General features: G+C 38.9%; 1 protein-coding gene across 1 annotated transcript; it reads right to left on the reverse strand.

Moving 5' to 3' along the window:
* Positions 1–14774: 14774 nt before the first annotated feature.
* On the reverse strand, positions 14775–15610 carry ZCCHC13 (zinc finger CCHC-type containing 13). The gene has a single exon (XM_005700621.2). It carries the CDS (start codon positions 15453–15455, stop codon positions 14946–14948), a length of 510 nt encoding a protein of 169 aa, XP_005700678.1. The 5' UTR covers positions 15456–15610; the 3' UTR covers positions 14775–14945.
* Between the last annotated feature and the right edge of the window lie 687 nt (positions 15611–16297).

The raw sequence follows: 16297 nt of genomic DNA on the forward strand, positions 1-16297 counted from the left end.
AGATAACTTAGATGAAATAGATTCCTAGAAACACAGACTATACACCCTGACTCAAGAAGACATAGAATATCTGAACAGTCCTATAATAATAAAGAGATAGAATTTGTAATAAAAACCTCCAAACAAAGAAAAGTCCAGGACTTTTCCAGATGACTTCACTAGTGAATTCTACCGAACATTTAAAGCAGAATAACACCAATCCTTTTCAAATCCTTCCAAAAAGAGAAGAGGAAGGAACATTTTGGAAATCATCCTATGAGGCTAGCATTATTCTGATACCAAAGCCAGATAAAAGTGTTATAAGAAACAAAAATGACAGATCAATATCCCATATGATTATAGTTTCAAAAATCCTCAGTAAAATAATCCAGTATGGTATTAAAATGATTATATCTATGACCAAGTAGGAAATATTCCAGAAACGCAAGAGTGGTTCAACACACACAAAAAAGCTAACATAATTTATATTAAGATAATTAAAGGGAAAAGCACATGATTATCTCAATTGATGCAGAAAAGCTATTTGTCAAAGTACAACACCCTTTAACACTAAAAGCACTGAGTAAAAATTTCCTCCTAGTTGCTTTTCTTTTTCAGATATTTTCTGCGTCTTTTTACATGTATATATTTCCCTAAGAAATCAGATTGTCTACTTAAAAATTAACAATCAAATAAAAAACCATGTAGGTCTGTTGGGATTCTGTTAAATTTATAAATTAGGTGAAATTAACATCTTTATAAACTACTAGCTTTCAAAAAAATATCATTAAGTATTTCATACATATAGCATATTTTTAGCATGTATAGGCAATGGCACCCCACTCCAGTACTCTTGCCTGGGAAATCCCATGGACGGAGGAGCCTCATGGGCTACAGTCCATGGGGTCACTGGGAGTCAGACATGACTGAGCGACTTCACTTTCACTTTTCACTTTCATGCATTGGAGAAGGAAATGGCAACCCACTCCAGTGTTCTTGCCTGGAGAATCCCAGGGACAGAGGAGCCTGGTGGGCTTCTGTCTATGGGGTCGCACAGAGTCAGACACGACTGACGTGACGTAGCAGCAGCAGCTTAAGTAATAATGACAAATCAATATTTACTCACTACTAGAGACACAATTAGAGATATTACTTTTTCTATTATTTATTTTTAATTGTGGTTAGAATACATATAACATAATATTTACTATCTTAACCACTTTCCCCAGCTATATTGAGGTTGCTGTTTAGTTGTTAAGTCATGTCTGACACTTTTGCAACCCCATAAACTACAGCTGGCAGGCTCCTCTGTCCCAGGCAAGAATACTGGAGTGTGTTGCCATTCATTTCTCCATTTATTGAGGTATAATAGACAAATAAAATTATATATATTCAAAATGTACAAATTGATAATTTATACACATTGTAAAACAGTCACCACAATCAAGCTAATCATCTCACAGTTACCTTTGTGTGTGTGTAAGAATGCTTAAGATCTACTCTCTCAACAAATTTAAAGTATACAATACAGTAGTATTAAGCTATGGTTACCATTCTGTACATTAGATCCTCAGGACTTAGCCATCTTATAACTGAATATTTGTACCCTTTGTTCAACATCTTTCCATATCCCCTACCCCCAAGTCCTTGGTAACAGCTATTCTACTCTCTATTTCTATTAGCTCAGCTTTTCTTATCTTTTTTTAGATTTTGCATATAGGTGATACCATTCAGTATTTGTCTTTCCCTATCTAGCTTTTTTCACTTAGCATAATGCCTTCCAGGTTCATCTTTGTTGATGTAAACAGCAGGATTCCCTTCATGACTGAATAATATTCCATTATACCACTAATATACCATTTTGTGGTATATAGATACTGTAACCTTTAGGTTGTTTCCATAAATTGGCTATTGTGAATAATGCTGCAATGGACAGGGGGCTGCAGGAAGCTCTTTGAGATCCTGCTTTTATTTTCCTTGGATGTATATCCAGAATTGGGGTTGCTGGATCATATAGTAGTTCTACTTTTAATTTTTTAAGAAACTCCACAGTGTGTCTATAAAGGCTGTACCAATTTACATTTCCACCATTGTACAAGGGTTCCATTCTCTCAGCAATACTTGTTATCTTTTGTCTTTTCCATATTAGACTCTCTAACAGATGTGAGGTGATATATCATTGTGGTATTTGCATCTCCCTGATAACCTCAGATATGCAGATGACACCATCCTTACGGCAGAAAGCAAAGAGGAACTGAACAGCCTCTTGATGAAACTGAAACAGGAAAGTGAAAAGGCTGGCTTAAAACTCAACATTCAAAAAAATAAGATCATGGCATCTGGTCCCATTGAGTTGAGTTCACTCACTCAGTCATGTCCTACTCTTCGTGATCCCATGAACTGCAGCACGCCAGGCCTCCCTGTCCATCACCAACTCCCGAAGTCCATCTAAACCCATGTCCACTGAGTCGGTGATGCCATCCAACCATCTCATTCTCTGTCGTCCCCTTCTCCTCCTGTCCTCAATCTTTCCCAGCATCAGGGTGCTTTCAAATGAGTCAGCTCGTCGCATCAGGTGGCCAAAGTATTGGAGTTTCAGCTTCAACATCAGTCTTCCAATGAACACCCAGGACTGATCTCCTTTAGGATGGACTGGTTGGATCACCTTGCAGTCCAAGGGACTCTCAAGAGTCTTCTCCAGCACCACGGTTCAAAAGCATTAATTCTTCAGTGCTCTGGTCCCATTATGTCATGGCAAATAGATGGGGAAACAGTGACAGACTTTATTTTGGGGGGCTCCAAAAATCACTGCAGATGCTGACTGCAGCCATGAAATGAAAAGATGGTTGGTCCTTGGAAGAAAAGCTATGACCAACTTAGCATATTAAAAAGCAGAGACATTACTTTGCTGACAAAGGTCTGTCTAGTCAAAACTATGGTTTTTCCAGTAGTCATATATGGATGTGAGAATTGGACCATAAAGAAAGCTGATTGACGAAGAACTGATGCTTTTGAACTGTGGTGTTGGAGAACACTCTTGAGAGTCCCTTGGACTGCAAGATCAAACCAGTCAGTCCTAAAGGAAATCAGTCCTGAATATTCATTGGAAGGACTGATGCTGAAGCTGAAACTCCAATACTTTGGCCATCTGATGCAAAGAGCTGATTCATTTGAAAAGACCCTGATGCTGGGAAAGATTGAAGGTGGGAGAAGGGGATGACAGAGAATGAGATGGTTGGATGGCATCACTGACTTGTTGGACATGAGTTTGAGAAAGTTCCGGGAGTTGGTGATGGACAGGGAAGCCTGGCAAGGTGCAGTCCATGGGGTTGCAAAGAACTGAACACGACTGAGCCACTGAACTGAACTGACTGATGATTAGTGATGTTGAACACCTTTTCATATACTTGTTAGCCATTTGAATGTCTTCTTTGGAAAAATGTCTATTCAAGTCCTTTGCCCATTTTTAATCAGGTTATTCTTTTTGCTACTGAATTAATTCTGTAAGTTCCCTGTATATTTTTTATTAACCCTTTATCAGACATACAGTTTACAAATATTGTCTCCCATTTTGTAGATTGGCTTTTCATACTGTGGAGTCACACAATATTTGCTCCTACATGTCTGGCTTATTTACTGAGCATAATGTCTTTAAGGTTCATTAATATTATAGTATGTATCAGAATTTCTGTCCTTTTTATGGCTGAATAACCATTCATAGCATGTTTATAACAATTTTGATTATCCATTCATCTGTCAATGGACACTATGGTTGCTTCTGTCTCTTGGCTGACGTGAATAACTCTGCTATGAATTATATATGCTATATACCAATGTGTCTTCAGGATTATCAGTTCAGTCAGTTCAATCGCTCAGTTGCGTCTGACTCTTTGCAATCCCATGAACCGCAGCATGCCAGGCCTCCCTGCCCATCACCAACTCCCAGAGTTTACTCAGACTTATGTCCATTGAGTTGGTGATGCCATCCAACCATCTTATCCTCTGTCATCCCCTTCACCTCTTGCCCTCAATCTTTCCTAGCATCAGGGTCTTTTCCAATGAGTAAGCTCTTCATATCAGGTGGCCAAAGTATTGGAGTTTCAGCTTCAACATCAGTCCTCCCAATGAACACCCAGGACTGATCTCCTTTAGGATGGACTGGTTGGATCTCCTTGCAGTCCAAGGGACTCTCAAGTGTCTTCTCCAACACCACAGTTCAAAAGCATCAATTCTTCGATGCTCAGCTTTCTTTATAGTCCAACTCTCACATCCATACATGACCACTGGAAAAACCATAGCCTTGACTAGAAGGACCTTAGTTGGCAAAGTAATGTCTCTGCTTTTGAATATGCTATCTAGGTTGGTCATAACTTTCCTTCCAAGGAGTAAGCGTCTTTTAATTTTATGGCTGCAGTCACCAGCTGCAGTGATTTTGGAGCCCCCCCAAAATAAAGTCTGACACTGTTTCCACTGTTTCCCCATCTGTTTGCCATGAAGTGATAGGACCAGATGCCATGATCTTCGTTTTCTGAATGTTGAGCTTTAAGCCAACTTTTTCACTCTCCTCTTTCACTTTCATCAAGAGGCTCTTTAATTCTTCCTCACTTTCTGCCATAAGGGTGGTGTTATCTGCATATTTGAGGTTATTGATATTTCTCCCGGCAATCTTGATTCCAGCCTGTGCTTCTTCCAGCCCAGAGTTTCTCATGATGTACTCTGCATATAAACAGGGTGACAATATGCAGACTTGACATACTCCTTTTACTGTTTGGTACCAGTCTGTTGTTCCATGTCCAGTTCTAACTGTCGCTTCCTTACCTGCATACAGGTTTTTCAAGAGGCAGGTCAGGTTGGCTGGTATCCCCATCTCTCAGAATTTTCCAGAGTTTATTGTGATCCACACAGTTAAAGGCTTTTGCATAGTCAATAAAGCAGAAATAGATGTTTTTCTGGAACTCTCTTGCTTTTTCCATGATCCAGCAGATGTTGCCTATTTGATCTCTAGTTCCTCTGCCTTTTCTAAAACCAGCTTGAACATCTAGAATTTTACACTTCACTTATGTTGAAGCCTGGCTTGGAGAATTTTGAGCGTTACTTTACTAGCGTGTAAGATGAGTGCAATTGTGTGGTAGTTTGAGCTTTCTTTGGCATTGCCTTTCTTTGGGATTGGAATGAAAACTGACCTTTTCCAGTCCTGTGGCCACTGCTGAGTTTTCCAAATTTGCTGGCATATTGAATGGAGCACTTTCACAGCATCATCTTTCAGGGTTTGAAATAGCTCAACTGGAATTCCATCACCTCCACTAGTTTTGTTCATAGTGATGCTTTCTAAGGCCCACTTGACTTCACATTCCAGGATGTCTGGCTCTAGGTGAGTGATTACAACATCGTTATTATCTGGGTCATGAAGATCTTTTTTGTACAGTTCTTCTGTGTATTCTTGCTACCTCTTCTTAATATCGTCTGCTTCTGTTAGGTCCATACCATTTCTGTTCTTTATCAAGCCCATCTTTGCATGAAATATTCCCTTGGTATCGCTAATTTTCTTGAAGAGATCTCTAGTCTTTCCCATTCTGTTGTTTTCCTCTATTTCTTTGCACTGATCTCTGAGGAAGGCTTTCTTATCTCTCTTTGCTATTCTTTGAAACTGTGCATTTAAATGGGTATATCTTTCTTTTTCTCTTTTGCTTTTCACTTCTCTTCTTTTCACAGGTGTTTGTAAGGCCTCTTCAGACAATCGTTTTGCTTTTTTGCCTTTCTTTTTCTTGGGGATGGTCTTGATCCTTGTCTCCTGTACAATGTCACGAACTTCCGTCCATAGTTCATCAGGCACTCCGTCTATCAGATCTAGTCCCTTAAATCTATTTCTCACTTCCAGTGTGTAGTCATCAGGGATTTGATTTAGGTCATACCTGAATGGTCTAGTGGTTTTTTCCACTTTCTTCTATTTAAGTCCAAATTTGGCAATAAGGAGTTTATGATCTGAACCACAGTCAGCTCCTGGTCTTGTTTTTGCTGACTGTTTAGAGCTTCTCCATCTTTGGCTGCAAAGAATATAATCAATCTGATTTCAGTGTTGTACTTTCAGTTATTTTAGTTATGTACCCAAAAGTGGAATTTCTGAATCATATGGTAATATTTTTAATTTTTTGAGGAGCTGCCATGCTTATACTTTTATTTTTCATTTTAGTATTCAAAAGTGTTCATCTTCATCTTGAAAGCCCAGACAATTATTGCCTCTAGAACACAAAGGTTTTTCATTAACAGTAGAGGTAGAGAACTTTCTTAATCTTAGACATTTATTGAATTAAAAACTGAATCATTTCTTCCCTCAGATAATACGTTTTGCTCATCTCTAGTGACAATGACATTATTTCCACAGCAGCACCCACCATTTTCACTGCTCTCCATTTCTTCCTGTATAGTTGACCTATTATTTGGTATCATTTTCCCTCTTCCACAACAAAAAATCTGTTAGTTTTTGTTTGCCTGAAAAATGTCCATTTTTGTTTGGTATTTCTGTTTTGCCTAATCATTTACTTTTCATCTTTTTTATTACGAAAAAAATTCACACAGGAAAGTTGAAAAAATAGTTCAATGCACTCTATATATACACCATGTGCATTCAACAAATATTAACAAATATTAAGTCTATGGAGAATTCATAGAAACAGAAAGTAAAATGGTGGTTACTGGGGACTTAGGGAAGGAGGGAAATGGGAAGTTCTTGTTGAAGGGAATGGAATTTCTGTTTTGTAAGATGGAAAATGTCTCGAGATTTGTTGCACAGCAATGTAAATATACTTAGCATTACTGAACTATACAGTTTAAATTATTATGATGGTAAATTTTATGTTGTGTATTTTTTTAATCACAACTTTAAAAACTCCTGGGAAATTTTTTCAGTAGTTATCTAAGGTGTAACATGGTAAACACATGACTATGAATATATATTTAAGAGCAAAGTTGGGAAAAATGTATGATAGTGGGTCAGTCATCTTAATAATCATAAAATTAGGTCTTCTAACTAGTACCAGATGTTCTAACTAGTATTCTGCTATCAATAACGTGGCCTGATGCCTCGAGTTATCTGCGTTTAAAGTGGAACAGTAGTCTAATAAGCTACAATGGAAGAGGATGCTTTAGTTCTGGTTCATTCTCATCCTTGGAGTGCAGCTTTTGGGGGTCTGTGTTCTGCTGATTGTGTTTCTTCTCAAACTATTCTCCTACCTTCCCTGACTCCCAGCTTGTTGGAGAAAAGCCTCCATGGTTGAGAGGAAGAAAGAGGTCAGAGCATTTCTTTCTACTTTGGGCATCTTCTCTGGTAATGGCTCCATTTTCTCTGAGGCTCCAATTGGACAGGCCTGCTACAGTTCTAGCTTCCACTAGGTGACCCCGGAGCCCCAGTGACACTGTCTCTTACTTCTGTATCTCCAACCCAAGAGTGATTGTGGCATCTTGTTCTTATTAATCCATCCTATCCCATTTGGATTTCAGATCCTCCATCACCTGTGTGCCAGTTCCCTGCAGTATGTTCCCTTTGTTGTAAATATGTGAAGAGGTTTCCACTTTCCTGCCAAAACAAATGAGCTATAGTTCACCAGAGTTATCATCCTCAGTGTGCCCTGAACGCCTGAATATTTGTCCCCCTAATTTCAAGAGGCACAATCAAAGTCTCTTAGGTACATCTTTGCTTTGGCAAATGTAAGCAGAAGTAAACCTAGGTCCCTCTCCACTTTTTGATTGATAGGTCCCTCTCCACTTTTCAGGATTCCTTTTTCTTCCCAGAATTTTATTCCAGCCATTCCTCACTATCTTGTTAGCTCTGTGATACTTGTATAGAAATGGTGCTTAATATTTTGACCAGTTTTTTAAAGTTGTCTATAATAAGCAACTTGATTTGAACTACTTATTCTGCTTTTACTCAATGCAGAAGTAAATCTGAGAGATGGAGAAACAGAAAAACTGACCCTGATAACAGTATGAATTTCTGTTTTTAGTCATGCCTGAAACCTCACCTACCCCTAATTTATTACATGTCACCCTGAATCCACTTTCTGCTTCAGCCAGGTTTTAGTAGTAAATCTGTAGTAAGTATTAAGTAGCAGTAAGTCTGCCTTTTATAACTAAGAAATTTCTAACTTGTACTCCAGTAATTTTACTTAAGATTTTTGCACTAGTATTCATAAATAAAATTAGTTTGCATGGTTTAAAAATTTTTCTACTAGCATTCGCTAAAATTTTCCATGGTAGCTTTACAGATATGTTAGCTTTATAGAAAATTGGTGTATTGTCTCTCTTATGCTTTGGAATAGTCAATAATTTACTGGGAATTATTTTTTCTTGGGAAATAATGCCCCCCCAAACCATCTGAGTTATACTATTTTAATAGTGGCAATAATCAACTTAGTAATAGTCACATTATTTGCCTAATTTGCCATTTTAATAATGTGTATTCATTGATATTGAAGTATATTAAGTGTAAAATTATAATCACTGCTCTCATAATTTTAAAAGCAGTCTGGTACACATAATAGCAGCTATTGTGTATTGACTTTTTACCATGTACTAGACATTGTGCATCACTGCTTCAGTGAACATGAGTTTGAGCAAATTCTGAGAGATAGTGAAGGAAAGGGAAGCCTGGCATGCTGCAGTCCATGGGATTGCAAAGAGTTGTACACTACTTAGTGACTGAACAAACAACAAGACATTGTGCCAAGCATGTGACATGTAAAAATCTCAAGAATTCTTAAAATGACCCTTTGAGGTATTATTATTTATTTTACAGATAAGAATATAGTCTCACAGGGATTAAAATTTACCTAAGGTCACACAAACCTTGTGCACACCAGGATCCAAAGCACCCATAGAGTATGAACCAGAACTGTGTTTGAGTGTCTCCTGTGGAGGTATGGGTTAGCAGTGGCCTGCCACAGGGGCAGGGGCTCTGGGTGCTGCATATCTGGGTATAGCATAAACCCTCTTGGAGGAGGTTGCCATTAACTCCACCTTAGAGCCATCAGAACTTACCCCAGACTGGAGAAACAGACTCTTGGAGGGCACAAACAAAACCTTGTGTGGACCAGGACCCAGGAGAAAGGAGTAGTGACCCCACAAGAGACTGACTCAGACTTGTCCATGAGTGTGCAGTAGTGTCCAGCAGAGGCTTGGGTCAGCAGTGGCCTGCTGCAGGCTCAGGGGCACTCAGTGCAGCAGTGCATGCAAGGGACCTGTTGAAGGAAGTCGTCATTATCTTCATTACCTCCATCATAGTGTGGCCCCAGGTCAAACACCAGAGAGGGAACACAGCCCCGCCCATCAACAGAAAATTAGATTAAAGATTTACTGAGCATGGCCTTTTCATACTGTTCATGGAATTCCCAAGACAGGAATACTGAAGTGGTTTGCCATACCCTTCTCCAGTGGACCACATTTTGCAGAACTCTCCACCATGACCCATTCATCTTGGGTGGCCCTACACAGCATGGCTCACAGTTTCATTGAGTTAGACAAGGCTGTGGTCCATGTGATTAGATTGGTTAGTTTTCTGTGATTGTGGTTTTCAGTCTGTCTGCCCTCTGATGGAAAAGGATAAGAGTTTCCTGATGGGATAGACTGACTAAAGGGGATACTGGGTCTTGTTCTGATGGGTGGTGCCATGCTTAGTAAATCTTTAATCCAATTTTCTATTGATAGGTGGAGTTGTGTTCCCTTCCTGATATTTACCTGGGGCCAAACTATGGTGGAGGTAAGGAAGGTAATGGTGACCTCCCTCAAAAGATCCCATGCATGTACTGCTACACCCAGCACCCTCAACCCTGTAGCAGGCCACCACCAACCAATGCCTTCACTGGAGACTCCTGGACACTCACAGGCAAGGCTCTTGTGGGGTCACTGTTCATTTCTCCTGGGTCCTGGTGAACAAGGTTCTGTTGTGCCCTCCAAGAGTCTATTTCCCAGTCTTATGTAAGTTCTGGCATCTCTGTGGTGGGGTTAATGGGCACCTCCTCCAAGAGGACTTATGCCATACCCACACCCAGAGCCCCTGTCCCTGTGGCAGACCACCGCTGACCCGTACCTCCACAGCAGATGCTCAAACACAGTTCTATCTCAGTCTCTGTGGAGTCCCTGGGTCCTGGTACACACAAGGTTTGTTTCAGCCATCTGAGTGTCTCTGGCGGGAATGGAGTTTGATTCTAAATGCAACTTTGCCCCTCCTACCATCTTTCTGGGGCTTCTCCTTTGCCCTTGGATGTGGGGTATCTCCTCACAGCCCCATGAACAGTATGAAAAGGCAAAAAGACAGGACACTGAAAGAGGAACTCTCCAGGTCAGTAGGTGCCCAATATGCTAGTGGAGATCAGTGGAGAAATAACTCAAGAAAGAATGAAGAGACAGAGACAAAGCAAAAGCAACACCCAGTTGTGGATTTGACTGGTGATGGAAGCAAGGTCCAATGCTGTAAAGAAAAATATTGCATAGAAACCTGGAATGTTAGGTCCATGAATCAGGGCAAATTGGAAGTGGTCAAACAGGAGATGGCAAGAGTGAACGTTGACATTTTAGAAATCAGCGAACTAAAATGGACTAGAATGGATGAATTTAACTCAGATAACCATTGTATCTACTATTGTGGGCAAGAATCCCTTAGAAGAAATGAGGTAGCCATCAGAGTCAACAAAAGAGTCTGAAATGTAGTACTTGAATGCAATCTCAAAAATGACAGAATGATCTCTGTTCATTTCCAAGGCAAATCATTCAATATCACGGTAATGCAAGTCTATGCTCCGACCAGTAATGCTAAAGAAGCTGAAGTTGAATGGTTCTATGAAGATCTCCAAGACCTTCTAGAACTAACATTCAAAAAAGATGTCTTTTTCATTATAGGGGACTGAAATGCAAAAGTAGGAAGTCAAGAGACACCTGGAGTAACAGGCAAATTTGGCCTTAGAGTACAAAATGAAGCAGGGCAAAGGCTAACAGAATTTTGCCAAGAGAATGCACTGGTCATAGCAAACACCCTCTTCCAACAATGCAAGAGAAGACTCTACATAGGGACATCACCAGATGGTCAATACTGAAATCAGATTGATTATATTCTTTGCAGCCAAAGATGGAGAAGCTCTACAGTCAGTGAAAAAGGGACCAGGAGCTGACTGTGGCTCAGATCATAAACTCCTTATTGCCAAATTCAGACTGAAATTGAAGAAGGTAGGGAAAACCACTAGACCATTCAGTGGTTGGACATGAGTTTGAGCAAACTCTGGGAGATAGTGAAGGACAGGGAACCTTGGTGTGCTGCAGTCCATGGGGTTGCAAACAGTTGGATATCACTGAGAAACTGAACAACAATCTCTCTGGCTCTGGCCTTTTTTCCAGATACGTTTTCATATTCCTAATTTCTATATTTATGCATTCCTTCCATTTTAAAAAGTACATGTGTCTTCTTCAGGTTTTTCTATTTTAAATGTATTTATTTTGTTCAAAGAAACTGATTCTTTATCTATTCTAAACTATTTGTTTTTAATTTTTTTGGTTTTAATCTTTTTTCATTTTTCTAATTTCTGCAGTTTTATCTAAGTTTTTTAAAGAAAATCTTTCTGAATTATAATGTAATAAAATATTTTGCTTTGATATACTATTTTTGGCTGGAGTCCATAAGCTTTATTTCCATCTTCTAAATTGCTGGCCATTTTCATTGTGATTACCTTTTTGAACCTACACTTATTTAGTAAGTGATTTATGCATTTTAAAATACCTAGGGAGTTTAAATTTTTAAATTTATTTATTTTTAGCATTTAATCTTGTTTTAGAAAGTAGAATCAATCAGAGCTTTTATAACAGGGAAAATATCTATGTTACAGTGTATGTACTATTTATTTGATAGCCTGATCATTTCTCTGTGTCAATAAACATTCTGGTATAACATGATTTTTAGTAGCAGCAATGTATTTTATCTTATACATGTGTCACATTTTAGATTCCATACCCTTTAAAGATAAATGTTTCTTGTGTATCAGTTCAATAAATAATGTTGAGGTGAACACTATTTTTAATGTATGTTTTGAGTATATATCTATGATCACTCTCTTAAATTTCTAGAAGTGCTATGTTTACTTCAAAGGATAAAGACTTTTTAAAGGTTTTTGACCTATGATGCCAAATTGACTCCCAGAAATGTTATATGAATTTTCTGCCCCCAGTGGTAATGTTTGAGGTCCTCATCCCTCCATACTCTGGCCAATAAGATATAACTATATCAAACCTTTTATTAATGTTGTGTGAGTCACTCAGTCGTGTCTGACTCTTTGCGACCTCATGGACTGTAGTCCACCAGGTTCCTCTGTCAATGGGATTCACCAAGCAAGAATATTGCAGTGAGTTGCCATTCTGTTCTCCAAGGGAATCTTCCTGACCCAGGGCTCAAACCCAGGTCTCCTGCATTGCAGGCAGATTCTTTACCTTCTGAACCACCAGGGAAGCCCTGGTAATAAGCCTTTTATTAATACATAATGTCTTTGTAAACTTTTTTGGTTTAAAGTCTATTTTGGCTGATATTAGTCTAGCCATCTCTGCTCTCTTGGTTACAATTTACGTAGATTTCCCCCCACCCCATCCTTTCACTTTCAATGTCTTTGTGTCTGTGGATATAAAATGAGTCTCTTCTAGACCATATGTAGTTGGATCGTGTGTTTTTATCCATTCTTTCAATACCAGTCTTTTCATTGGAGAGTCTATTGATTGACAATTTAAGTAATTACTGATTTAAAAAAAAGGACTTTTGTCATTTTGATATTTGTTTTCTGTATGCTTTATAGCTTTGTCCCTCATTTCTCTGCATTACTGTCTTCGTGTTTAGCCGATTTTTTTGTAGTAAAGTGCTTAAATTCCTTCTCCATTTTCTCTGAAGTTAAAAGAGGGAACTTGTGACTTGGCTAGAGGAAGAGAGCACTGCTTACCTCCAGCTAAAAGTTTCCACACAGAAATGGGTGCCTATTGCTTCTTGATCTTTGGTTTTGTTCCAAAAAGAAGTAAAAGAATTTCCATGGGAAATATTCCAATTTTTAGATGTTGGCATCTAAATGTTGATAACGTGTAGGTCAAACATATTGTGGACCTGATTCAGTAAGAGGGCTACCATTTTGTAACTTCTGGCACAGGGTACTGGTGAGTCAAAATAAGCCTTCCTTCCTCTGAGATTAGAAAAGATGCCTAAAGGGAATTTAAAGAGGCCTTCGTTGATGTGTGTGTCCTTAATAAAGGGACATTGCCTCTTTTCCTCCTCCAGCTCTGGGACAAGATTCTGAGGGCATGGGAAATGAAGCACCAGATGGTTGTGGGGGAAGGGGTACAGAATTCAAAAGCAGATTCCTGTGTTCCTCCCCTAAATAGAGCTCAGCACCATGATGAGACTCAAGAATTTGTTTGGCTCAGTGTGATATAGGAGTTTTCAGCTGTGTTTTGACAGACAGGACTGAGATTGCCCCAATTGCTCCATTGAGAGGCTAGTAGTGTGATTGAGTTTATCTTGTTGAGACAGCACAGAGAGCGACAGAATCAATTTCTAGGAACGCAAGAGGGTCACAAAAGGTCAAACTCAGCTGAATTGAAAGAGTCTTTCAGATGGGGATGAAAAGTCACACATCAAGTCTTATGGACGTTCAAAACAGAATGTGTCTTCAGTTATAAAACCAGATACATTTCTTTGACCATTTGAGTTTATGGATCATGAACTGTATCCTCTACACTACCTTTTCTGATATAAATTCTATCACATTCTGTTTGATACGTAGTATTGTCATCATTGTTATTTTGTAAGTCATTTTTCATCATCACTTCAATTTTCTCTTGACACCAACAGTTACCACTCCTCATCCCAGGTTTTATTTAAAAATCTAAAATTGCCTTTTCTATTTTATAGAACTTCAGTTTTTCATATCTGATTTCTAAAAAATGGATCATAGCATATGTAATTGAACATATTCATATCTGTGAAAAATGTATTTTTCAGAAATTCCTAAAAATAATATTCATACCTGCGAAAATGTGTGTTTTTGAAAGTACCAAAGCCCCAATCTATGTTGAATCTTAATGTTTACACCTGTTTTCTTAGATTTTTAAAAATATTTATGTCTAAATAATCACCAGTATCTTTATGTTCACAATTTGCTACTATGGTTTTCTTTGTTTGGTTGCTTTCTCACTGCTCTCTCTCAAAGCTACTTATACACATTATACATATTTTTCTGGGTTATTTTCATTAAACTATACACTTATGTACAATCAGATAGAGATGTATTTCATTGTCATTTAAAAGCTAATGAGTTCAAATAAATCAAAGCAATCAATACATAACTAAAGTTAAAGCTACTTGGCAAGGTCATAGACATTTCTAGGATCAGCTTTATTTGTGCAACGAGTCTCTGAGGAAATGTCACCTCCTCAGGGTGCCTTGTGTATCTAAGACAGAAATATATGTCCCCCCACACACATTCTCTATCCTTTTACCTGTTTTTTTTTTTTTCTCTATGGCAATTTATCTTCATCTGACACACTCTTTTACTTGTTAATAGATTCTAGGTCTGTGTTTGCAAACTTGGTCTGATTTATTCACTGATATGTATCCAATTCCTCAAACGGTGGTTGGCACACAGTGGCTCTTGATTAAATGTTAAATCAAAATGCATTCAGAGAATCTAGAAGTTGCCTAACGCTCAGGATGTTCAATAATCCGAGTCATCAGTGATGCAGAAACACATTAATTATAAGAGATCTACCAGTTGGAGTAACGTTTTTGAGATTTTTTTATTTTTAATCAGCCCTTTCCTCTTTTAACATGGTGATTAAAATTCACTGACCCAGAAGTAGCCTCAATCTATCAATCTTTGGTCAGAGAAGAGGTTTCAGAGACAATAATACAATTATCAGTCAGCAAAAGGAGGTGGGAGGAACAAAGGGAAAAATTAAGCGGTAGCCTCAATTGGGCATTCCCGGGCTAGATGTCCGGATTCGCCACAGCGGTAGCAGTTGACTTCACTCATCTTTCTACAATTGATGGCCACGTGGCCAATCTCGCCACAACGGTAGCACTTGACTTGGGTGCAGTCTTTTTGAATGTGGCCTCTTTTGCCGCAAGAGTAGCACTTCTGCTCTTCCTGATGGTCACAATCACGAGCCAGATGGCCTGGTCTGCCACAGGTGTAACAGCAACGCTCTCCCTCTCGCTTAGGCTCAGCACAGTCTCTGGCAATGTGGCCACTTTTCCCACAGTTGTAGCAGATGTCATCGAGAAGGTCACAGTCCTTAGCATGATGACCAGACTCACCGCAGCGGTAACAGATGACGGGTAGGGTGGAACTGCACTGAGCTCCACGGCCACGGCCTCTAGCTCCACGCCCCCGAGCTCCTCCTCTAGAGCATCCCCGCGCCCAGTGGCCAATGCGTCCACACTTGAAGCACTCCTTACTGTTCATGGCTGTGGTGGGATCTGCAAGTGAGCGGGTCCACTGCTGCCCCGGAGGCCCTGACACAACTCCGCTTATGGCGCCTTAGACAGAACTGGCAGTTTTTCTCTAGGGGCCTCAGTGACGTCACACAAGGCTTGCGCACAGTCCCGTTCTTGTGTCACAGGCTTTCCAGCAGCCCCTCCCACCTGACTTTCCTCCTCTAGTTGAAGCCCAAAGCATGGCTGAGTGGTGTTTTCCGTTTTTGTTTAGTTTTCAACTAAATAAAAGTTTCTTGGGTCTTGAAGTTTGAGTTTGAATCCCTTCTTGTTCAGAAAATGTGCCCTGTAGGATTTCATATAATTAAGTCTTAGGTCTGCTTTGTGGTCTAGTAGATGACCAGTTTTTATACATGTGCTATAGACATAGGAAAAATATGTGTGAGATATATCTAATCCAGAAACAAATTTTGACAAATTAGAGTACTTCATTTGGGGGGGTTAAAAATGAAATACAAATGTCTATAAAGATATGATAAACATAAAATGGAAAAAAAATCTGTAAAATGCCACAGGAAGATTTACTCACAATTTAGCCTATTGCAAGAATCTTAGTTTTCAAGATCATCATAACCATTTAAGGTACAAAACATAAATGATTGAATTACTTAGTATGAAGAACATGATATTCCTTGGAAAATAAATTATAAAACCTTAATTTAAATACTGAACAGCATTCCTCTCTATTTCTTAAGTTGTTTATATAATATATAAAACTCATAAGGATTTATGGACTTGTCCATTTATATAGATATAGAAACAAGTATAGAAAGCTAGACACTGAAATATAAGCTCTAGCTATTTTGGAGCTAT

The sequence above is a fragment of the Capra hircus genome (assembly GCF_001704415.2).
Source record: "Capra hircus breed San Clemente chromosome X unlocalized genomic scaffold, ASM170441v1, whole genome shotgun sequence".
Lineage (NCBI taxonomy): Eukaryota > Metazoa > Chordata > Mammalia > Artiodactyla > Bovidae > Capra > Capra hircus.

Excerpts from the sequence above, each read along its gene's own strand:
- ZCCHC13 (XM_005700621.2), bottom strand. The coding sequence starts at position 15,455 with ATGAACAGTAAGGAGTGCTTCAAGTGTGGACGCATTGGCCACTGGGCG.